At 41.2% G+C, this 25020-nt stretch overlaps 2 protein-coding genes across 3 annotated transcripts; both read right to left on the bottom strand.

Moving 5' to 3' along the window:
- Positions 1–228: 228 nt before the first annotated feature.
- On the bottom strand, positions 229–22171 carry ddr2l (discoidin domain receptor family, member 2, like). Its single transcript, XM_087790128.1, has 19 exons — positions 21925–22171; positions 13733–13831; positions 13349–13451; positions 13184–13259; positions 11825–11977; positions 11343–11490; positions 10524–10629; positions 10272–10461; positions 9954–10200; positions 8424–8513; positions 8191–8333; positions 8012–8123; positions 7789–7929; positions 6475–6719; positions 6280–6407; positions 3108–3305; positions 2801–3035; positions 2580–2729; positions 229–1316 (listed from the first exon to the last, which is right to left on the bottom strand). The coding sequence occupies exons 2-19, from the start codon at positions 13791–13793 to the stop codon at positions 1182–1184; spliced, it is 2661 nt and encodes an 886-aa protein (XP_087646254.1). The 5' UTR covers positions 13794–13831; positions 21925–22171; the 3' UTR covers positions 229–1181.
- On the bottom strand, positions 22041–25020 carry LOC148087622 (tripartite motif-containing protein 16-like). 2 transcript variants are annotated; one of them, XM_087790148.1, is made up of 3 exons: positions 23758–25020; positions 22189–22284; positions 22041–22115 (listed from the first exon to the last, which is right to left on the bottom strand). In XM_087790148.1, exons 1-3 carry the CDS (start codon positions 24987–24989, stop codon positions 22058–22060), a joined length of 1386 nt encoding a protein of 461 aa, XP_087646274.1. In that variant the 5' UTR covers positions 24990–25020; the 3' UTR covers positions 22041–22057. The 2 variants fall into 2 exon arrangements, with proteins under 2 accessions (XP_087646274.1, XP_087646265.1); XM_087790139.1 differs by lacking the exons at positions 22041–22115; positions 22189–22284 and having other exon boundaries at positions 22297–25020.

The raw sequence follows: 25020 nt of genomic DNA, 5'->3' as shown, positions 1-25020 counted from the left end.
TTGTTTTTTGCCAGTCTTCCAACAACACGTTTAAATCTCAATTGAACAGTTTTCTTTCAATAATCCAGAAACCTTCACATCAAATGTCTTTCTTGAAGGAGCAGGGATTCTGCCCTGAGGTTCTCCTGGATGACTGAGCTTATATCTCTCAGGGATGAACAGCGGCAGAGATCTTTTCACAAAGCTCACGTCTACAACAGGATACATGACCGATAATACTTTTCAAACAGTTGTGATAAATTGACTTTATTTAAAGTACACAATTTAAGAGATCCACCAGAGCACATAAACTGTTCAAATCAACAATAAACAGCAAATTATTTTTACTGTTTTTCATTTGTTATTATAAAAATATCGATTTTCTGAGTAATCTAAAGGTATTTTCTTAAATTTTGGATTTGTCAGATTTGAACATTTATATTTATTACCTTTGGACATCATTTACTATCTTCATAAAACAAAAACAAAAAATCAAAATAAAATAATTCCCCTTTGCTTAAAATGTACTTTTTTGAGGTAAAAATCAAAGATTTATACATTTTTATGACCAATTACATATATTAACAATATATTTTTTTCTGGGTACATTTTGTTCACAGACTGGAAATTGAAATCAATCATTAAAAAAAAACTTCTGACTTATTATGACTATGATTGACTTGTTCTGATTTAATTTGGGGTTCATCTCTGGATCATCGACTCGGGCGACTTCAGTCCTCCACAGAATCGAACCAACAGTCACAGACACACCAACAAAAGTGAAATTAGACATAAAAAATAAAATAGAATAAACATCTAAAAAAAAAAAAACACTACACTTTGACCCCGCCCCCGTTTGCTCCAGTGTGGTTATCTAGACAGGAAGAACTGCGAGACAGTGCTTTACAGGGGAACCACGGGGACCAGAGGGACCAGAGGGACTCTAAAGTCCGCCGAGGACGCCGGGAGGAGTTTGGCGACGCCTCGGCAGGTCGACGGGAAAATGACGTCAAATGTCTGATTTGAAGAAAAAAAAAAAGCTTAATAGTGACGAAGTCTCACAGTTCCTCCTCAAGAGTTCCAGAAATACCGGCAGCTCAGTGTCGGCCGCAGACTCGAGTCCCGCCGGCGTCTCTTCCTGGGGAATCTTCACAAACCTCCGCGGAGGAGGATTATTATCCTGAATGTCGGCCAGAGGGTCGTCACTGGTTGACGTGAGGCCGCAGGGCCTCGTAAAGACCCTCGAACGACGGCCGGTCCGAGGTGTCGCGACCCCAGCACCGCATCATCAGCTCGAAGAGAGACGGCGGGCAGAGAGGAGGGGCGTACAGGTGGATCTGGAGCAGGAACAGAAGACATCATGAAGAACTGAACATGTTCAATCACTAAGTTGTGGAAACGATACACATAAGCGATGCTGTGCACCACATAAACAACAACAACATAACAGTTTTGTGGATATATAAACACAATATATTCATACGGTGCATCGGATTATTCTCATTATTCATTAGTCAGTATTTGAAAAAATGAAGGATTTTACTGCACCATGTATTCAGAAAATTACGTTAAATAGAGATAAGAATCAGAATCATGGTTGCCATTTTTGTAAGCACAACACAGGATTTATTTTTTGGAATAAAAGAATGAATAATATAAATTAAATTAGATGAATACATAATTTTATGAATTTTAATAAAATAACAGACATTACAATAAAGTGGAATAAAATGATTAATAATTATATTATTATTAAATAAATAAAATAAAATACATTTAACTACATTCAATTAAATGAGATAGGTAAGGGTCAAAAGTGGAGTGTAGACAAATAGTTGTATTAAAAGTGAAAAAAAACAAACATATTTTTTGCCATTTGGCACTTTAATCTTTTGATAGTTTTATTTAATTGTATTCATTTTGGTTATAGAAAAATTGAACCATTTTTCACTCATAAAACTCTCTTTGGTTTCAAAGTTGTATCACGACTGTAGTTTCAGATACATTTATATTTATATTCAAATATTCTTTTTAATATTAGGTTCCAGTAACTCACACAAACTAAACAACAGTCAATGAAGACACACAATTAAATAACACATATAACACAAAACAACTGATCACACACAAAAGATCTACATACTGACACACACTCACACATGGTCGAGCATGAAAGGATGATCCTAAACTCACAACTTGTTTTTTATTTCCACACAACACAGGATTTCTTTTTTTTTAAATAAAAGAATGAAATAATATGAATCAAATAAAAAATAATGAGATTCATTTAAAAAAAAAACAATAGAATAAAATAAAATAAGAGAAATTAAATTTAAGTGTCATATACATAATTAATTAATAAAGATAAATACAATTAAATAAGATTATTCAGGGTCAAAAGTTGTGGACTGAAAGAAATGAAAGCTAACCAGAATAAATTCATACCTTAGTTATTTAAAAGACAATATCAAATTTCAGGATTCTAAATCTTAAATTTAATTTTAAATCATTAATATTTGTTGCCATTTAACACATTTCGTTTTCACACCAAAAAAATGTGTTGGATTCAATTTTTTTCCTTTTAATTCAGAATCTCTCACCTGTCGGCCCTGGTTCCTGAAGAACTCGCCAGTGTTCTCGATCACCTGCTCGTCCGACAGCAGGCTGTACGGTTGCTCCTTACAGAGAGTGAAGATCTCCCACAGCGTCACCCCGAACGCCCACACATCACTCGCTGTGGTGAACTTGCCCTGCGGAGCGGACAGGGGGCGCCAGTGAGCTAAAAACCCTCATCGCGGGTAACGGAGGTCAGTGTCCTCACCAGCAGGATGCTCTCCCAGGCCATCCACCTGATGGGCAGCACGGCCCGGCCCTGGATCCGGTAGTAGTCGCTGCTGTAGAGGTTCCGGCTCATCCCGAAGTCGGCGATCTTGATGGTCAGTCTGCGGTCCAGCAGGCAGTTCCTGGTGGCCAGATCTCGATGCACGAACTTCAGAGACGCCAAGTATTTCATCCCCGACGAGATCTGGACCGACATGTGGAGCAAATCCGAAAGACTAGTAGAAGAAATAAACGTTTATTTTTTATTTCCTCGCCCACATCTTTTCACGAGCAGCGACGGTGGTCACCTGACGGACGGGATGTTGTTGGCGTGCGTCAGCGTGCTCTCGATCTCGCGCTGCGACAGGAACATGTTGAGGTCTCCGTTCTCCATGTACTCCGTCACCATGCACAGCGGGTCGGACGAGACGCACACGCACAGCAGCCGGATGATGTTGGGGTCGTTGAGGCGCGACATGATCTTGATCTCCTTCAGGAAGTCGTTGCTGCGGAAGCACACAAGTTTGCTCGTGATTTTTGGGAAAACACTTGTTCGTGCTACGAGTGGCTTCAGGCGCTTGTTGGTGACATTTGGGACAGTTTTAAATGATCAGCTTAATATTGAGGTTCTTTGGGAAATTGTGTTGCAAACCCAGGAAAATGATGTTGCAAACCCTGGGAAATGATGTTGCAAACCCTGGGAAATTATGTTGCAAACCCTGGGAAATGATGTTGCAAACCCTGGGAAATGATGTTGCAAACCCTGGGAAATTATGTTGCAAACCCTGGGAAATTATGTTGCAAACCCTGGGACATTGTGTTGCAAACCCAGGGAAATTGTGTTGCAAACCCTGGGAAATTACGTTGCAAACCCTGGGAAATTATGTTGCAAACCCTGGGAAATGATGTTGCAAACCCTGGGAAATTATTTTGCAAACCCTGGGAAATTGTGTTGCAAACCCTGGGAAATGATGTTGCAAACCCTGGGAAATGATGTTGCAAACCCTGGGAAATGATGTTGCAAACCCTGGGAAATGATGTTGCAAACCCTGGGAAATTATGTTGCAAACCCTGGGAAATGATGCTGCAAACCCTGGGAAATGATGTTGCAAACCCTGGGAAATTATGTTGCAAACCCTGGGAAATTATGTTGCAAACCCTGGGAAATTATGTTGCAAACCCTGGGAAATTATGTTGCAAACCCTGGGAAATGATGTTGCAAACCCTGGGGAATTATGTTGCAAACCCTGGGAAATTATGTTGCAAACCCTGGGAAATGATGTTGCAAACCCTGGAAAATTATGTTGCAAACCCTGGGAAATTATGTTGCAAACCCTGGGAAATTATGTTGCAAACCCTGGAAAATTATGTTGCAAACCCTGGGAAATTATGTTGCAAACCCTGGGAAATTATGTTGCAAACCCTGGGAAATTATGTTGCAAACCCTGGGAAATGATGTTGCAAACCCTGGGAAATGATGTTGCAAACCCTGGGAAATGATGTTGCAAACCCTGGGAAATTATGTTGCAAACCCTGGAAAATAATGTTGCAAACCCTGGGAAATTATGTTGCAAACCCTGGGAAATTATGTTGCAAACCCTGGGAAATTATGTTGCAAACCCTGGAAAATGATGTTGCAAACCCTGGGAAATTATGTTGCAAACCCAGGAAAATTATGTTGCAAACCCTGGGAAATGATGTTGCAAACCCTGGGAAATTATGTTGCAAACCCTGGGAAATTATGTTGCAAACCCAGGAAAATTATGTTGCAAACCCTGTGAAATGATGTTGCAAACCCAGGAAAATTATGTTGCAAACCCTGTGAAATGATGTTGCAAACCCAGGAAAATTATGTTGCAAACCCTGGGAAATGATGTTGCAAACCCAGGAAAATTATGTTGCAAACCCTGGGAAATGATGTTGCAAACCCTGGAAAATTATGTTGCAAACCCTGGGAAATTATGTTGCAAACCCTGGGAAATTATGTTGCAAACCCTGGGAAATGATGTTGCAAACCCTGGAAAATTATGTTGCAAACCCTGGGAAATTATGTTGCAAACCCTGGGAAATTATGTTGCAAACCCTGGGAAATTATGTTGCAAACCCTGGGAAATTATGTTGCAAACCCTGGGAAATTATGTTGCAAACCCAGGGAAATTATGTTGCAAACCCTGGGAAATGATGTTGCAAACCCTGGGAAATTATGTTGCAAACCCTGGGGAATTATGTTGCAAACCCTGGGAAATTATGTTGCAAACCCTGGGAAATTATGTTGCAAACCCTGGGAAATTATGTTGCAAACCCTGGGGAATTATGTTGCAAACCCTGGGAAATTATGTTGCAAACCCTGGGAATTTATGTTGCAAACCCTGGGAAATTATGTTGCAAACCCTGGGAAATGATGTTGCAAACCCTGGGAAATTATGTTGCAAACCCTGGGAAATTATGTTGCAAACCCTGGGAAATTATGTTGCAAACCCTGGAAAATTATGTTGCAAACCCTGGGAAATGATGTTGCAAACCCTGGGAAATTATGTTGCAAACCCTGGGGAATTATGTTGCAAACCCTGGGAAATTATGTTGCAAACCCTGGGAATTTATGTTGCAAACCCTGGGAAATTATGTTGCAAACCCTGGGAAATGATGTTGCAAACCCTGGGAAATTATGTTGCAAACCCTGGGAAATTATGTTGCAAACCCTGGGAAATTATGTTGCAAACCCTGGAAAATTATGTTGCAAACCCTGGGAAATGATGTTGCAAACCCTGGAAAATTATGTTGCAAACCCTGGGAAATTATGTTGCAAACCCTGGGAAATTATGTTGCAAACCCTGGGAAATGATGTTGCAAACCCTGGAAAATTATGTTGCAAACCCTGGGAAATTCTGTCCTTAAAGATCAGGTTTGAAAAACTGAATTGAAACTTCATCATGTTTTGTTTATGACCTTTTTTTGCCTTGAAAACTTAAAAAAAAAATCTTCTCTGTCCTTAAAATAAATAAATAATAAATTTTAATATTATAGCACCATAAGAAGATACCAAAAGAGTAATGAGCTACTTCATATGACTTTCAGCCAATCATGCGACTCGTTGGTGATCATGTGACGACAAGCACCCAATCAAGTAGCTCGGTACACTTTCGGTATCGTCTGGTGGTACTTTTATACCAATATTTTATATCCAATTTAAAAGCCTACGAATTATAAAATATTGAACTCAGAAAAAATGTTTTTCACTATTTGGAATTAGAATATCAAACTATTTGTGTAAAATAAAAAATAGTTACATTTAAGTGTTAAAAGAATTAAAACTAAAAATCAATTCCCCAAAAAAACGAGAATACTTCAATAAAGAAATTCAAAGTTACAATATTCAATATTCTGATGAATCGGCTCAAAGAGTTTAATCAACTTAAGTTTGTTATTAAATGTGTTGCATCCCATCATATCATCACACCACGTGGGCGACCTCACACTCACCGGGCCTGACTGGTGGCGTCGGCTCGCAGCTGTTTCACCGCCACCAGCACGGAGCGTCCATCTCTGTCGGGCAGCGGCGCACTCTCGCCCAGGAATTCCGGGAGACCCTCCGCGACACACAGGTGCACCTGCACAACACAAACACCGTGAGGATCGACGTATTCATGAGCATCACAACAACAGGTGACCTCTGACCTCTCCGAACTGTCCCTCGCCCAGCTTCTCCCTGAAGAGCAGGCGCTGCCTCGGGAACTCGGCCGCAGAAATGTCCTTCCTGGTCAGCGAGTCCACGGTGAGGGCGGGGACGGCGTACATGTTGCTGCCGGTCACGCCCTGCAGACGCACGATGTCGGTCTCGGCGTAGTGCGGGGCGTTGCTATGGAAACACTGGTGGGGCGTGCACTGGGTGATGTCGGGCTCGGCGTAACCTCCTCCGCAGGCTGTGGGAGAAACGAATGAAAAAACGTAGAAATGTTCAACTTTTTACATTTTTCTTTTAGTTTTAACGATTTTGGGCAGATCTGTTTTATTTATGTAGTTTTCTTTTCAGAGTCAAACATTATACTATTTGGTTGTATCCCCTTTTTGCACCTAAAACTTAACAAATAGAATAAATAAATACCAGTTTGGTGTTTCATAAAAAACTGTTTTTAGTTTGAAAATCGTTTCTTTGGGGAGGTTTTGTATTGATCCTTATTTTAAACATTTGTTTATCTCAAATAAAACCTTTTTTATATTTTGATGACATTTTCTTTCAGATAAAAAAATAAATTTTAATTAACTTTTTAAATGTGCATGTTTTGTAACTGAAATACAAAAATGTGTACAGATTTTGTTTTTCATTTATGTTATAATAATTTCACAGCAAAGTCAGCGACAGAAAATGAAGGGAGAAAAAATCAGTTTGTATAATTTTACTGACTGATTTTTTTTAAGATTCAGTTAAATCTACTGGTTTCAGACCTTTTTTTGGCATTCAAAACTAAAACTTTATATTTTGCGGCCTTAAAACCTTTTTTTTACTTTTTTTTGTTTTTCCATCAAAACTTTTATCCCTATTTAGATGTACATGAGAAAAACAAATGAGAGCATGATCGTAACCAGATAAAAATAATAATAATAATAATAATAATAATAATAATAATAATAATGAATTGACTATTCTTCTGTTCCCAGAGTATCGATTACATCAAAGTCAACAAACATGGAGAGAAAAAGCAGTGTGTTTATTATTTCTGTTACTGTTTTTTCCTTTTCAAATACCTTTGTTTAATTTCAACCATTTTTGGGGGATTTAAAACTGTTCTTTTCCAATGCAATTATAGTTTTGGTCGGTCGTAAAGCCTTTTTCAATATATATATATTTTTGAATCTATTTCTTTCAGATTTAAATCACTCATCCTTATTTTGATATGCAGTAGTAAACAAATGCGTGTTCCGAGATCAAAACAAATGAAACAAACAGAAGTATTGATCAAAGTAGTGTTTTCAAAAACACATGCCACTGACATGCACAGAAGTCTTGCCGCTCACCGGACGCCTCGGCGCTCTGCGACAGCTCGGGCAGCTTGTTCCTCAGCACCGCCGGGTTCTGGTACTGGGGGTCCAGCAGGAAGACCCTCTCGTAGTGGGTGTCGGCCTGTGTGCGCCCTAAAAGAAACATGACCCGACAGTTCTAGTTCTCTTCTGGCGATATTCACATTTTCAGATTTAAAAAAAGCCCAATATTTGCCTGCGGAGCCGTGTCCAGATCGGGGGGGCACGGGGGGCGTCTGGAGGATGATGGTGTCGCTGCAGGAAGAGAGACGGACCGCCACCTCCTCGTCCAGGATCCTCCGGGGCCCCTGAACACATTCAGTGAGTTAGCGACTTGTGATGGCCGTCGTCGACCAGCAGGGGGCGCCGCCTCACCTTCTCCAGGACCTTGCAGACGCACTGACACATGAGGATGAGGAAGATGATGATGACCAGCAGCAGGATGATGGTCACCAGGCAGCCAATCAGGATCGGCGTGTTGCCGTCGTCGGGCGGGACGCTTGCCGAGGGGTTGACGGCTGTTAGAGAGAGAGAGAGAGACGTGTCACTTCCTTCTGACGCTCGGGTGTTCGCTTACAGGCGTGAGAGTTGGGGGTCAAAGGTCGTACTGGTCTTTGGCGTCGGGGTGACGGTGGCCGGTCTGCCGGAGGGCGAGGGGGTCAAGATCATGGAGGTCTGGGTCGGGAAGAGGGTGTCTTCTGACGGGGCGACAACGGCACACAAGACTGTTACTCATGAATGTGTGGGTGTGTTCTTGTGTTGTGTGTTTGCTCTGCACAATTGTGTGTTCATGTTCATGAGTTTGTGTGTTTACTTTGCATGATTGTTTGTTCATGTTCAGGTGTGTGTGTTTTACTCCACATTATTGTGTGTGTGTGTTCATGTGTTGTTTGTTTTACTCTGCATGATTGTGTGGGTGTGTTCTTGTGTTCTTGTGTTGTGTGTTTAGTCTGCACAATTATGTGTTCATGTTCATGAGTTTGTGTGTTTACTTTGCATGATTGTGTGTTCATGTGTTCATGTTCAGGTGTGTGTGTGTTCATGTGTTGTTTGTTTTACTCTGCACAATTGTGTGCGTGTGTTCTTGTCTTGTGTATTTACTCTGCATGATTGTGTGTGTATGTTCATGAGTTTGTGTGTTTACTTTGCATGATTGTGTGTGTATGTTCATGAGTTTGTGTGTTTACTTTGCATGATTGTGTGTGTATGTTCATGAGTTTGTGTGTTTACTTTGCATGATTGTGTGTGTATGTTCATGAGTTTGTGTGAGTGTGTTCATGTGTTGGTGTGTCTTACTCTGCATGATTGTGTGTGTATGTTCATGATTTTGTGTGTGTGTGTGTGTTCCTGTGTACATTTGCTTTACTTTGCATGATTGTGTGTATATGTTCATGAGTTTGTGTGTTAACTTTGCATGATTGTGTGTATATGTTCATGAGTTTGTGTGTGTTCATGTGTTAATTTTGCATGATTGTGTGTGTATGTTCATAAGTCTGTGTGTCTTCATGTATTTGTGTGTTTACTTTGCATGATTGTGTGTGTATGTTCATGAGTTTGTGTGTGTGTTCATGTGTTTGTGTGTTAATTTTGCATGATTGTGTGTGTGTTCATGTGTTGTGTGTCTTACTCTGCATGATTGTGTGTGTATGTTCATGAGTTTGTGTGTGTTCATGTGTTAACTTTGCATGATTGTTCGTGTTATATCTGTTTGTGTTTTAATCAGCACACTTGTGTCTGTATGTCATGTGATGTGTGTTTAATCTGCATGATTGTGTGTGTATGTTCATGAGTTTGTGTGTTTTCAAAATATATTTTTAATATTCACGTGAATCTTCTTTTAGGGACAATAAATACAACGGAGGACAAGAGCTATATTTAGAGATGAACTAGTAATAAATAATAAAAAATGAATACAAAATAAAAATCGTTTCTTCATTATCTTTGATTGTATTTATGTCTCGATTGATGTGTGTGAGTGTGTGTGTGTGTGTGTTTGTGTGTACATTCATATAAAGAGTTTGAACATTAATGTCTTTTATGATGTGTGTTGAGTTGTGCACATGTGAGCATGTGTATCTTGTGTGTGTGTGTGTTTCTGTATGTGTGTGAGTGTGTGCATGTGTGTGTGTGTGTCGTACCTGACTGAAAGGAGATCTCACTGAACATCATCCAAACGTCTGCGAAGTCAAACCTGCAGCGCAGCGACTTGGCGGCGCGGCGGTTGAGCGGCACGGTGACGTAGCGAGCGCTCGGGTTCCTGTCGTCCAGCACGGTCTTGAAGTCCACCGGCTCCGGGTCCCAGCCGTTGGCCAGCCTGGGTCTGAACCAGCACGAGACGGAGGAGAAGATCTTGACGCCGCGGGAGAACATGTTGTTGCTGTGAACCTGTGAAGAAGAAGGAAGTCTCGGGTTAGATTCCCGCTCGGTTGAACTCGTCCCACGGCGTCGCTAAACACCTTCATGGAGGTGAAGTTCCTCGGCCTGTCGAACACAAACTCCATCTCCACGTGACCCTGAGTGCCCAGCGAGTCGTTCCTCCAGCCCAGGTAGTCGTAGCCCGGCCACACGGGATACTGCCGAGTCAGCAGGAAGTCGTCCTGGCCGATGACGCCGTCGGTCAGCTGACCCAGACCGCCGGACAGCCTCCTGACCAGCAGGGGTCCGTTAGAAGTTTTTTTTTTTTATGAGCGTATGTTTGCGAGTCTCACCTCCTCTCGCGACTCCCATCGTACGTGGAGTCGTTGAGGCTGGCGATGGCGAACCCGGGCTGCATCATCAGCTGACCCTCCGGAGTGCTGTAGCTGATCAGACCGTCTGCAGGGGGCGACAGTGAGACATGAGTGTGAGACCTAAGAGCCTTTTCTTGCTTCTTTCTACTTTTCAGAATCAAAAACTGTTATTACCAGTGCAACAACAGCATCTGTTTTTTCCAGAAGTATTATTTACTTTATAAATAAATGTACATTTTATTACCTAGTACAATATGGTAATAGGACATGGCATTTAAAAGTAAATATTGATTAGTAATAAAGGTAAATAAATAAGTTATTTCAATTATTATTCGGGTAAAAATAAAGAAAAAGGTCAAATGAAAACCAAAATGATAAAAAATTTGATAGATTTACTTTAAACTCAATATAAGTAAGGGAAAAAAAGGTCACAAAGGGCCAGAAAATATATATATAAAAAAATACATACAAGTTGCTGAAATAAAAAACATTCACGACTATATTTAAAAACTGCGATGACAAAGAAAAAGACGCCATTACCAAACTTATTAAACTCAATCTAATTTTGTGTTTTATTTTAAGAATTAAGATTATTTTATTTTTGACAAACTTTGAATTTGTTTCCATTGTAATGGACATGTCTCTGTTGTGTTCTGTCAGCATTATTTTGGGGCTAAATTGCAAGGTCTCTCAATGAGTGACGTGACGAGCCGATCAAATTTCATTCACTTTACAATACAAGTTCTGCGAACTCAGATCGACCATAACATTATGACCGTCCGCATCTGTCCCACTCACCCTCCCACTGACACCCGTACAGCTCCACTCTCATGCAGATGACGGTGGACAGCTTGGGGATGGGGATCAAGCGGACCAGGCGGGTGATGACGGGAGGATGAAGGTCGTTGATGACGGACGTGTAGACGTTCATGTTGCCCTCGATTTCCTGCAGAGGTGAAAAGTGGTTTTAGATTGTCTGGGTTCTGGAGTGGGTCCAAGTGCCTCCCCTCTCAGGTCACAAGGTCTTCTCAAGCTCAGAAGAAAGAAAGAAAATTCCGTCTTGTTAAAGCCTAAACGTTGGGAATTTCCCAGAAGTCATGCACAATGAAGAAAATGCAAATAACCAGATCTGATTGGTCGGAATGATTTCCCTTCGCTGACGGTACAGATGTTTTCTCTTCCTTCCTCTCCCTCACTTCTATCGCTCCCTCGCCAAGCTTCCTCCGCCGGGTCTGCTTCTATTCTTCTCACCGTTTCCTGCCTCGGCTCGGATCACTCACCGAGTTCCCGCGCCGGTTCCTCCACATGTGCCAGGTCAGCCCGTCCCTGCTGTAGTTGAGGCGGTAGGCCTGGACGAACTCCTTACCCAGGTTTCTGGCGTATCGGCCCTGAGTGCCGATGACGGTCAGGAAGGTGAGCCGACCCAGGTCCACCTGTGGGAGGACACCGGGAACCAGAAAGGGGACACCTTTAAAGTCTGGGTCTAGTTGTCGGAAATTACATTTCATCAGGGGCCACATTTTATACAGCGACTCCTGTAAGGGGTCACTCAGGCAGACAATAGAAGAAAAAAGCCTAATACTGTATAATGGAAACAAAAAACAATTATTTAAGAAAAACAAATCTAATAGAATCGAGCTAAATAGGTAAAAAAAATGTTTTGTTTTGTTTAATCTGATGTAAAAACACTAAAACTTATGTCTTTTACTTTGTTTACTGTTTTTTTTTCATATGATTGACTTTAATATGATGAAAAAAGGAGGACAAACGTCCTAAAGTCATAGTCAAGAGTTTAACTAGTAATGAATAATAGAAATTAATATAAAATAAAATAGTTAGATTTCTACACTGAACTGAACTGAACATGATCCGTTTGTCCTTTGACCTCATGAGGGCCACATAAAAAACGGCATGTGACCCCATAACTGGTAGAGTTATTTGTGTTTCATTTTTTTTAAAATAAATCTTTTTTTTCACTCAAAATACCTGCATATTTTTCGAACCTTTTGGTTTTGACTTTTGACAGGAGTACACATATTTTTTTGGATTCAAAACTTCTGCAATCACATTTTCTTTTGGTGAAAGTAAGTAAGTAAGTAAGTAATTTTTATTTATATAGCGCTTTTCCAGACCAGGGTCACAAAGCGCTTAAACAATCAAAACAATATTCAATAAAGTATATATTTTAAAGATCAAGATAAAACTGATAACACAACAGGAGTTCCAGAAAATCAAGGAAAAGCCTGAACAAATAATAAAGTCTTAAGATGTTTCTTAAAGGAGTCAGTAGATCATCAAGAGCAAAGAGAGAGGAAGATCGTTCCAAAGCTAAGAAGCAACAGCCTGGAAAGATTTCTCTCCTCTGGTCCTGAACCGTGTGCGTGGAACCACAAGTAGATTCTGATCCACAGACCTCAGAGTACAGCAAAAACAATAAAGGACCCAGAACAGAACCTTGAGGGACTCCACACAACAGATCTGCCGATTCAGACCTCATTTGATTGAAAGTCATCCTTAAGTATGTTTTTGAAAATTTTAGGATTACTTTTTAAGATAAAAAAAACTCGGCTCTATACTGTTTCTAATAGGAACCCCATAGAGGAGGATCGAGGGTTCCGAGTGTGTTTGTGTCCACAGACCTGCAGGTACTGACTGTCAGAGGTCTCCAGCTGCCAGGCGGGACACCAGGCGCCGTCTCCCTCATCCCGGTTCAACCTGCGGACACGAAGAAGATCATCTCAGTCTGAGGGGTTCGGGTCAATCTTCCGATTTTTTCAGCTCGACTCTTCCGACGGGGGGCTCACCTGGCGTACTTGGGTCCCGTGGTCTCGTACGACTGGCTGGAGGCCGTGATGTCACTGTCCTTGATCCGACCATCTTCCATGCCCAACGCATAGCGGCAGTGTGCTGCGGCAGACACACACAATCACTGAAGACAGACTCACAACAGCAAAAAAAAACACAACTGGCTCTTTTATATCTCTTTCAAAGTTCCAGGAATTATGGAATAACATGGGTTTCAAGAACATGTGAACCATGAAAAGTGTGTATTTTTAAATGTTAAACAAACCTCTTGTGTTGTGTGGGTTTGTGCGTTTATGTGTGTAACAGTTTTCTGTGCATATCTGCGTCAGTGAACAACCTTGTGACTAAGTAAAGTCAGCTACTGTGTGTGTGTGTGTGTGTACCAGGGTCGATCTGTGCAAGAGCTGCTGTAGTTTGAAGAATCAGCAGCAGGAAGAGGTGCATGATGGTCCGGCAGTCTCACCAGCCCACTCGCTACATCTCTGAAAAAAAAAAAAAAAAAAGGAACACGTTTTAAACTTTTAGTCGTCACAGAAAATCTCTGCAGAACCTTGTGACACACAGAAAAAACCTCTAGAGCGTGAAGGTCATCAGAGGTCAAACTCCACAGAGGTCCAGAACCACACGTGGCGTCTCTGCTCTCCACTGACCACTGCCGGGATCTGGTTCATGAGTCTTGTTGATGTTTCAGTGTTGCGCAACGACTGTTTGTGTCTAGTGCATATGGGATTGTGTAACACACACACACACACACACACACACACACACACACGTAGAAACAGCTGTCAAGGTTCTGTTTCTACCATCAGGTGCTGACAGAGCGACTGAGGGGACGAGGAGGAAGTGGACTAAGACATTAGGAGGGTGTCTGAGTCCAGATGGATTTGTTTGATCATCACACATAGAAGCACTCAGAGAGTGCAGACCTCCACGTGTATAGTATTGTAATAAAACCCTTATTTTTTTAAAGGGAAAATATTGGATTAAATGTGATGCAGGTGACACCGGTGTTCCTACAGGCACAGTAGACACAAGCAAGGACAGAAGTTCTGCACCACAGAGAGTGACACATCCCTCATGTGTGTGATCTGTGGATCCAGATGTTAATTCAGAACAAATTGAATTGCTTTTATCTTATCAACGTGTTGTTAGTTTGCTAACATACTGTCATATAGATTAAAAAAGGGCCAGAAAGGGGAGTATTAGAAAAATGGGTCACATTTATTTCAAAATAAAGACATTTCAAGCTTTAAATGTTTCTTTTCCAATAAAGAAAATATAAATTGATTAACCACTGCTGGCGGTTCTGAGCTTCCTGTTACCTGAAGCTAATATCATCAATCAATCCAACTATATTTATATTGCAGTTTTCCTACTTTATTTTGCAACTCGGCTTGTTTTATTAATAATTTTTATTCAACATACATACACAAGGATGAGAAGTGCACACACTCACACACGCCAGCTCTGCTGCTAACTATTAGCTAGCGTGGAAACAAGGAAAATAAAAGCAACTAAATAAAAACTATTCTGGTTCATCATGACAGATTTTAGGGTAATTTCGCAACAAAACCAATACCAGTCCAGTCAAAAATGCCCGAATAAATTGCGGTTTATTGATTATACTGTTGTCATCCAGGCACATGGGCAACTAACAAGTGGTTCGTTTTAATTTCAGCTAAAAAAAACAGACTTAAAGGGATGGAACCGGAGCAAACTGACAAAAGTTATCTTTTCTAGACGTTGCCCTTTTCTTAGCAGAAAGTGTCGCCGCTGAGTCGCTAACGTTGTGGTTCTGCCTCATATGGATCTTGTTAAAAATGATCTAATGTTTGAAAATAGCTTCACAGTCACAACTTCATAGCACTTTTGTCGGGTGACAACTGTGTTTGAGATGAAATATTGAAATTGTTCAAAAGTGGATGCGGACCCAATGAAATTGGAACATGAGGCCACAAATGGCCCCCGTGCCTGACTTTTGAAGAGAAAATGATTTGCTATTTTTTTTATGGATCCATCGACCTGACCTCGGACGAGCACAAGTTACCACATAGCGGGAATATCCGTGTCCTACTCACCATCTCTCTGTCATTTTTCATCCTTTAAAGAAGTTTGACATCATAGCGACGTCTGACAGGCCCTCACTGGAGAACAAGATTCCCAGGTGAGCGGCGTTCCAGATCCTCCACAATCTAAAGCATATTTTCTCTTTGTGTTATTTTCCTGCTCAACTCTTTTCTCTTCTTTTTTTTTCAACAGTCCTTTGTCTCCTCTCTCTCTCTCTCTCTCTCTCTCTCTCTTTCAGCATCTGTTTTTCTCTCTCTCTCTCTCTCTCTCGGGTCACATGACTCTCCTGTCGAGATGAGCAACAGTTGAAGAATCTGAGTCGAGGCCAGAGACTCGTTACATAAAACTCTTTCTCTTATTGGCAGCGAGCGAAGCAAGAGAAGCGTCCAGCTGAACTCACTTCCTGAACCGGAGCTCGCGGCGACGTCAGGAATAAAGAGGAGAAGAAGAAGAAGAAGGAAATGAATCAGAGGACAACTTTGCTCCTTCAGGAATATCTGACTCCTTTGAACGCACACTTGTGTCTCCTCAGGCCCGTCCAGTCGAACCCAGACGACACATCATAAATACACAAGTTTTCTCCCCCCATCAGTGAAACTTTGAGGTGCTGATCCTCATCATGACTTCTTAAAGAGTCGAAACGTCACCGAGAACCAACCCACTCCTGCGACCCACTTCAAGTTCACAACATGTTGCTTCTTTTCCTTTGTCTAAACTTTCTCCACTTCTCCTCCCCCGCTCTCCTCCCTCCTCCCTCCTCCCTCCTCCTCCTCCCTCGTTCCTGCGTCAGAGCGAAAAGCAGCCAAAAGCCTCAACATTCCAAACATTCAACGCAATCCAGATCTCCCTCTTTCTCCGCTCAGACTCGCAGGACTCCACATGTCCTCCTGCCACAGCTCCTGACTGTGGCACGCAGGAATCTGTGTTTGGGGGTGAAAGGAGACCGAGTTCACCGAGAGCAAAAAAAAAAAAACTCCGAGAGGAACCGACCCAACCGTCCCCAGAGTTGTTTTTTTTTTCAGTCGAGTCACTCCAGTCGCTAATGTTTGTTTTTCTCTCCGTCGTCGTGTCGCCGCGGCAGTAGAAAAATAGGTTTTTGGGCAACACCGTGACCTTTAGTCTCAAAAGACTAAAAGCTGGGGATTAAAGTTTGGCTGAAGCTGCCGTCGTCCTCTTTAGGAGGAAGATGTTTATTTGTCGACTAGTTTACAGATGCACTCGACTAGCCAGCGTGAAGCTTCAGCTGGTTCCAGTCAAGTTATTTATCCGACTATGTCAACTTTTTGGCCGAGGACTCTATAGTCTATAGTCGAAGATCAGAGCAAAACAAGAACGTCTGAATCTTGAGGTTAATATCCTGATTTTAAAACCATTTTTTATTGATCTATGCAAAATGCAGAAGCTCTAGAGTCTAGACTGTCACCAATACTTTCAGGTCAAATAGGGAAACATGAGTACATTTTGCAGCCATTATTGCACATGAACTGACCAAGAGACCGAAATGTAAAACATGCAAACATGCCGGTAGAGTCTGATAACAGCAAGGAAATGATATGAAATGACCAAAAACTGAAATCTGAGAATGTATTCAAGTCTTGTTTAATACGATAAAGGGTCGTATTAGACATTATTTAGGTCAAGTTCACCTGACATGTATACAAATATATTTTATTTTAAGATATTAATATAAATTAGGACCAACATTCCTTATAAAAAGTAACGGAAATAAGGTGAAAAAACATATATGTTGAATTTCTTGTGATAAAGAAACAACTAATTTAACCCTTATGTCGTCTCAGGGTCAAGAACCAGAGACCCAGAAACAAATAGGTTTGTGGTATCCCTTGCACTGCCTCTGGGTTAAGGGGAACGAAGCCAGAATACAAACCTCCTTTTTCTTAATCCCCCCCAAAAGAGGAAACTACTACATATGGTGAAGTGGTCGTAAACTTTAGGGGTTTTTGGGGTCGATCATTTATTACTCATTTCTAACTCAATTAAATGAAAATTCCTAAAAATACACTTAACCAAGAATCTTGGAGAACAGAGTTTTTCTTTCCTTTTTCAAAAATAAAATAAAACAATGAATCTATTGTAACTACCTGATGGGTGACTTGAATAGGAGTACCTTGTTGTATGTATACTAAATATTATGGATATGTCATCTATGATTGATGTGAATTGACAATAAACAAGTTAAAAAATTAAAAAAAAAAATTTAAAGCAACAAAATGATAAGCAAAAAACGATATCACCTCGACAACAATATGGTCTTCAATAGATCGGCATAAATATTGATTTAAAAAATATATATATATATGTAATATATTTCTTCTAGTCTAACAAATCTTTGAAAAGAACGGAGGTAGTACATTCTAAATAACCTTTCGTATCAATTATGAGGCTATTTTTCCATTTTTTCGCCCCAAATTTTGGAATAATGCAAAAACATTTGAGAAAAAGAAAAAGAAAAAGCGGTTTGCATTGTTTAACTTGTATCAACTTTTTATAGAAGAGTTCTCGTACACCTGTTTTGTACTTTAAAGTGACGACATAGGCTTGCAAAATAAGGGAATTTGCTAAATAAAGAATTAAGCCCAGAGACCAGCCCAGTCTATTCTCCAAAATAAGATATCTTTTAGACATTATCATGTTTTCCCCTAATAACAAATACCTCATGGACTGATACCGGGCCCTGATTGATCTACATCTCTTCGGTGACCCACAAGAAACGTCTTTGAAATTTAGTTCAGTCATAAAAAAAAGGGTGGAATGTTCAGTCCAGGTTGAAGAAGAGGAGAAGTTCATTGTGAAGGAAACTTGAGGTCACTGTTATGGCCCCAAAAACTCTGGAACTCATTTAGTTCCTGTCGGCGTGAAACGAGCGGGTTCGAGCTTCAGTCGAAAACACACGGGTCTCTGAAAATAGCCGAAATTTAAAGGGTACGAGGATGATCGGGCGACAAACAGAGGTCCTGAGCGAGGCAGCCGGAGCTCAAAGAATGCGGGCGCTTGATTTAACATGCAGGGAACCGTCGGAGGAATTCAAAGTCAATGCCGGGAGGAACTAAACACCTGAGAGCAAGTCGGCCCTGAGTTTTGACTGAAAGGTTGACTTTTTAACAACTCTCAGGTTCGGGCCTGGACTCTGCCCACCACACCTTCTGTTTTCTCCTGCAGTAAATAAAAACACAAGTCAACACTCGCCCAAAACATGAGCAGTGCTGATGAGGAAAGCAGTTCCCTTTCGCGCAGCCAGTAACAATATTTTGGTTTAGTCAATGAAGTTGTTTCGACTCAACACTCTGGAGACGCTTTCGTTCTCTTCTGGCGGCGAACGAAAGTGAGACGAGGGGCAACCGAAGATGACGAGAACTTTCAGGTGAGTGGAAACAGAGCGATGACAGATTTGTAGACGTCAAATCTAAACTGGCTCCGCTCTGCTTTCCTTAGTTTCTATGGATGCAGGTTGTTGTTCTCCGAGGCTGAAGAAAGTCCTACAAACCCCAGAATCAAACTCCTGATCAGATAACACAGTAAAGGTCTTGTCTTGTCATGTGTGTTCACTACATTCATGTCTCTCCTTTTAGATCTTGACCGTGAGCTCCTCACATTTTATCAGGGTAGGCAGGTGAGGCAGTGCCTCACCTCTCAATGTGCAATCCATCACAAACTGTGTTGATACATGCAATTGACGAGCGCCCGTTGCTGTATCTCTAAGTGTCGCCAATATAATGCTCATAGATACGTTTATTTTCCTTGATTTTCAACAGTCTGGCTGATGCATTTAACCATTAAAGTGTAATGTTTGTAAGGGTATTATTTAGTTTTGCTGATCGGAAATACAACGGCGGTTGTTTGAGGCACATGCTAATGAGCCTCATCAAACTACGTCACATCGCCATCGAGGCGGAGAAACTTTTAAAACTAAAGGAAATAACGTGGACTTTTACAAAGGACTTTATCTACAGATAAAATGAAGACACATCAATAGGTTTGTTTACTTAGACATTGTTACTTATCAAAAAATTTGAGAATTGTTTTTTAACCATCCATCCATCTCTTTGGGTTTCCTGTCTTCTTTTTTATTTTGGAATTTTATATTTTAAACCGCGATCAGAAAACCCGGATAAGCGGAAGAAGACGAGAGGAAACTATTTCTTATTGGGGTTTTTGTTTTTGATTGAGATAGTTTGTTTTAAAATTGCAGTTTTCTTTCCCAGTAAATTTCTATTTTTTCATTTTACGGTCAAATTTATTTTCACCAAAGCATCAACACCAACACATTCATCCCTCCTTCCATCAAATTGTTCAAGCCTACATTCGGGTGAAGAAGGAGAAAGTGAAGGTGACTATGAATCAAGATCTTCATGTTAATAATTTGGACTTTCAGGTAAACTGTGCTTTATATTCTTATCCATACTATTACTTTTTTATAAGATCTTCTGTCTGCATGTGCAGCGGTCGTCTCTTCTACTCATCCATCCATCTATGTTTTGTGTCATTAAGATATTTCGGACCTGAAGGGTAAAAGATTCAGGAGCCGGAGAATGTTCTTGGTGAACTGCAGGCTGGAGTTAGCAACCTCAGGTGGTTCAAGACTTTATGTGGATCTCTGGATGATCCTAGACCTCTAGATCTATACATTTTAGACAAAACTTTTCACTTGAGTTATGAACTCATGGTTAAAAACAGGCACATGGTGACAAAAAAAACTACTAACGAACTGTTCCCCTGCTGGACTCTCTGGGAACGTTTAGGTTCAATATGTCCCAGAATCAAATTAAAAAAGTCAGTTAAATTCCAGCTTGTTAAAAAAGAGGCGATCATTTCCGTCGACATCATCAACCTTCAGCCGCAGCAGAGCCGGGATCATCTCCACCAGATCCTCGCTGTGGTCTCCTAAATGGTTTTAATGAGCCGCCACAGATGGAAACTCAACGCTCCTTTCTGTTCATTTACACTCATGTGGAGCCAGAAGCTACACGCTATGGCTGAATATTCAACGCTTACCAACCATGTTTGAGGAGGGCGAGTCTTCCACAAAGGTTTTAGAATAGAGTTTGTCATACTTCCTCAGAAGTATGACAAACTTCGAAGGAAGTGTTTCGGGTTAGCTAGGGTCAATGTTTTTAATGCTGACGAACAAGGACATCATTTGAATCACATTTGTATGAACAAACAGACTCATTAAACAATGTGTTTCTTTCAAACAAACATTTACATGCATTTATGTGGCCTGGAATTTCTTTTTTTGATGAGCTACTGAACCTGCTTATTAACACTGTGCAGACTGTCTTATCCCCAGTAATATACAACATTGTTTTAGCCGCACTGACTGTTTATTTTCTACATTTTCTCTTTAAAACTCATAAAGCTGCAGAGAAACCCTGATGATCACGGGTCTATCTCACTTAAATGTGAGTTTCTCAGACGAGCCTTGAGCATCATCTTCCACGTTGAAAGACTCACAGATCAATAGAGGGAGGAGTCACCAAGAACCACGATGTTTGCTAATGACATAGTGATTTGCAGTGATAGTAAAGAGAAAGAGAAAACTGTAGGTGCGGAACCAAAGAAAATTGGAAAACTTAAAGTCAAATCTAAAGCTCTGACAACCATGTACACAATATAATCATAAATTATATCAATATTATGACAGCTACAAGCGCTTACAATTTCATAATAAACATTTCTTAACTAGTTCCTGCAGTGGTAGAAACACGTTCTTAAAAAACTTTTTTTAAGAACGTGTTCTAAAAATTTTTTTTAAATCAACTAGTTATTTTATTTCTTACTGAGCTGGCAAGGACCCAAATTATGAACTAAATTAAATTATTATTAAATTAAAAAACTAGAGGTTGTCGTAGTATTATTGTTACTGATTTTTTTTATCTGTCGCTTATGACGTTGACGCGACGCCACCAGACCTCTGTTATAAATGTTGCTTCTTTTTCTAGTGTATGGGATAATAATAAAAAGATACTTTAGTTTAAGAAATTCTGCTTTCATATCTGTATATAAATACACATATATAAAATGATTTTAACATAGAAGTCAGCCACTGCAATTTACTTTATAATTTGCTACTGACTGAAAAAGAAAACCATTTATAAATATTTTTTTGTAATAACCTTTATTTTTACATGTAAAATACTCACTGAGACCCAGGGTCTCATTTTCAAGAGAGACCTGTAGGCATTTAGATTGAGTGTGTATGCATGTCTTTGTGTTTATAGAAACAAAAAAAATCCAGCGACAATGTAAATACCAACTGTGTTTTGCAAATACTAGCTTAATTCTTTGAAGGGGCCTAAATAGAAATAGTTCGCCTGGTTGGAGGGCCTGCCCTGCTGGACACATCTGTGCTCAAGTTAACACCAAAAAAGTTTCAATAAAAACTTTGATTTAGACAAAGTAGGAAATAGAATTGTGTATATTGTGTTACTCTGGAACTGTCAAAACCCCTGAAGTTGATTTTGGGGCCTCAAAGATCTGAACCACTGACCTGTCCTCCGTTAGCCTCCGGGTCCAGCAGCAGCGGGCGATTCTCCGAACTCCCTCCGTCTTTCAAAACTTGCGGGCGTCGAGCGTTCAAGTTTCCTTTTCGTTTTTTTCACGAACTCATTCCTTGTCGATCTTCACCATTTCCTTGACGGGTCCGAGTGTGCGGGTCGTCTCTGGATCGGTCCACTTTTCCTGCAACAAAACATCAGAAGACGACGCGCACACTCCGGGGAGAGGAAAAAAAAAAAAGTTTCAGTGTATTTACATCACATCCCGTTTCCCGAGGAGGAGGAGGAGGATGGAGTGGAAGAGGAGGAGGCTGCAACCGGAGACCTGCTGACACCTGAGAAGTCTGGAGAACCTTTGGGAAGAGACGCACAATCGCTCGACAAAAGCCCCCAAAGTGTCACTTTCTTCTAAGAGCGAATACAACTTTTGAAATTCCTTTAACTTCCCATTGTACCCCCGCAATGTTCCTGACTGGTCAGTTTTTAGAATCGTTTAGTTTAAAATCACTTTTTTTTTCCGCTTCGTGAAGTTTGACGTGGTGTGATTTTGGTCGTACCTGTACCTGCCAGTAGAGGGAGGCAAAGCAACGGCGCTAAATGAGTTTCCTTTCTTCGAACTGTTACTCTTATTTTTTTGCAAAATAACTGATATTTTTTCTATAATTGAGTAAATCAAAGCCTAAAGTAAAAAAAACAAAACACGTTACAAAATAAAAAATATATAAAACAGGAATAAAGACGCGGCTACTGACAATCTGCATTTTATTTGCCTTTGGCTACCTTTGCCTCTAACCCTGGTGAGCTGGGATACGCTGTCCGCCAATATCAGCAATTATTTTTTTAAAAAAAGGAACATTTATGAGATCGCATAAACAACTTGTTTAAATAAGATCGCCCTCTTGTGTCAAACAAGCGAACTTCAACGTCATCTATTTATCAATAGAATGGAATAAAAAAAAAATATTTTCAGGAATAAAACTTAATATTAAGATCAATGGGACTCGATACCAAACATAAAATAAAACCAGGATGGTTCTGTTATTCATTTTAAAGCAGACCTGGGCAAACTGTGGCCCAGGGGCCACTTGCGAACCCTTGCCTGTATCTACGCGACCGCAGGGAAGTAAAGGATTTACCGTGTTCAAATATTTATGAAAGCTGAGCAACAATTAAAATGTGTATCAATTTGAGGATGGTTTAAAAAAAGAAAAAAATCTGTCTTTGATTTTTCCTTTTTATTATAATTTGAAAAAAGTGCATTTTTAAATCATTTTCTATACAATATATATATATATATATATATATTATGATTTGTTGCCTCGTTATTTGTCTTGAGCTCTCAAACCTTCACAGTATATCATTTGGCCCTTAACACATTTGAAATGTAGAAGCTCACTCAGAGCCACATAGAGTAAAAAGTCTTACATACACATACCTTCTCTACTCAGAATAAAAATGTATTCTAATCAAACAGAAAAACGCTCTAAACAAAACTAAACAGAACTAAGGCAACAGGTTTCATATCAACTCTTCATCATCTCTTCAACATTAGTCACTGTCTGAACTCGGCGCTGTCGCCGATGGAAAACATGAAGCAGAACGATATCCCGGCGTGCAGCGGCTCCGTGAACCTGGTCCGGACCCTGTGCAGGACCGTCATCGTCTCGGAGACGCTGTAGAAGACCAGAACCCCGGCGCCGTGGTCCAAGTACACGCCCACCCTGGAGGACAGGCACGCGGCGAGGGTCGCAGAGACGCCGTCGTGCCTGAATATGCAACTCTGTCGGCTGCAAAGTAAAGACCAGGATTTGTCGTTGGATCCAAACCTGCTCTGGCGTCCTTCCCGGCTGACGGTCTTGTAAGCGACCGCCACGCAGACCCCTCGGCCGCGCCACTCCACCTCCCAGTAGAGCCGACCCGTGACACCGTGTGAACTCAGCACCTGCTGCTCGTCCGTGAACCTGTCCGGGTGCTGAACGTACAACTGGGTGTTCCTCGTTAAAGTCACTTTTCTTCTGTTCTTGGATAAAACAATCCGGTTGTTGGCCGTGGTGGGCTCCAGCCTGAAGGTGGTTTGATGTTTCATCGATTCATTTCTGCTCACCGGCTCCGAGGGAAACACCTCTCCTCTGGTTCTTGTCAGGAGGTTGTCTCCCGGTCTTTCTCTCAAGTTCTCTTTGACTATATTTTTGATGGCTGTCACGTATGACATCATTTCCTGGTGCTTGTGCGTCGGGGAGACGTCAAACCTGGCCGCGGGTACTGGTTCACTCGCCACGTTCAGAAAGTTCTGAAGGAACTCCGTGTGGTTCTCAACACGCGACAGTTGTTCCAACTCAACATCTCTCCGCTTCAGCTCTGCGACCTCCAGCTCCAGCTTCTTCTGAAGGTCAATGAAGTCCAGGACTTCTTTGGCCTGCAGAGTCTGGATCATCCCGTTTGCCTCCTGGATGAAGCTCATCACCGCATTCCTTTCATGATCCAGGTCCCCCCGAGTCAGCAGCTTCACCCCTGAACGTTTCCTCTCCGTGACACCGAAAAGCTCGGCAAACAGTTTGTCATTTTCCAGCTGGAATTCATCAGCAGTCACGTTGAAGACCTCAAACTCTTCTCGGATCAGCTTCAGATGTCCCTCGGTGTTCTCCATCCTATCCCGAATTGACCGCCTGACGACCTCCAACTCTTTCATCTTCTCCGCTCGGACCACCTCGCGTTCTTCTCGCTCCTCCCTGGAGCAGCTGGCGCAGATGACCCTCTGTTCGTTCCAAAAGAAGTACTTGCTCAACGTCGAGTGTCGAGTACAGACCTGGCGGTCGAGGTTTCGAGGCGGGTCGATCTTTTTCTGGGCCTTGAAGTCTGGATTCACCCATGGAGACCGCAGGTGCTCTTCACAGTAAGACGCCAGACATTGAGAGCAGGTCTTGATGGAAGTATGCGTCTGAACAGTGCAGAAGTTACAGTCGCGAGCAGCAGACTTCTTCATCTTTGTCTCCTGATCCTCGATGTACTTCAGAGAGCGGCTGTGACGGCCTGAAGGATCCATCTGATCCGTCTGCATATTTAGACAAAATGAACCGACCTAGCGATTA

Source organism: Callionymus lyra, chromosome 1 (assembly GCF_982586985.1).
Source record: "Callionymus lyra chromosome 1, fCalLyr1.hap1.1, whole genome shotgun sequence".
Taxonomy (NCBI): domain Eukaryota; kingdom Metazoa; phylum Chordata; class Actinopteri; order Syngnathiformes; family Callionymidae; genus Callionymus; species Callionymus lyra.
This window is presented reverse-complemented; position numbering and strand designations above follow the sequence as displayed.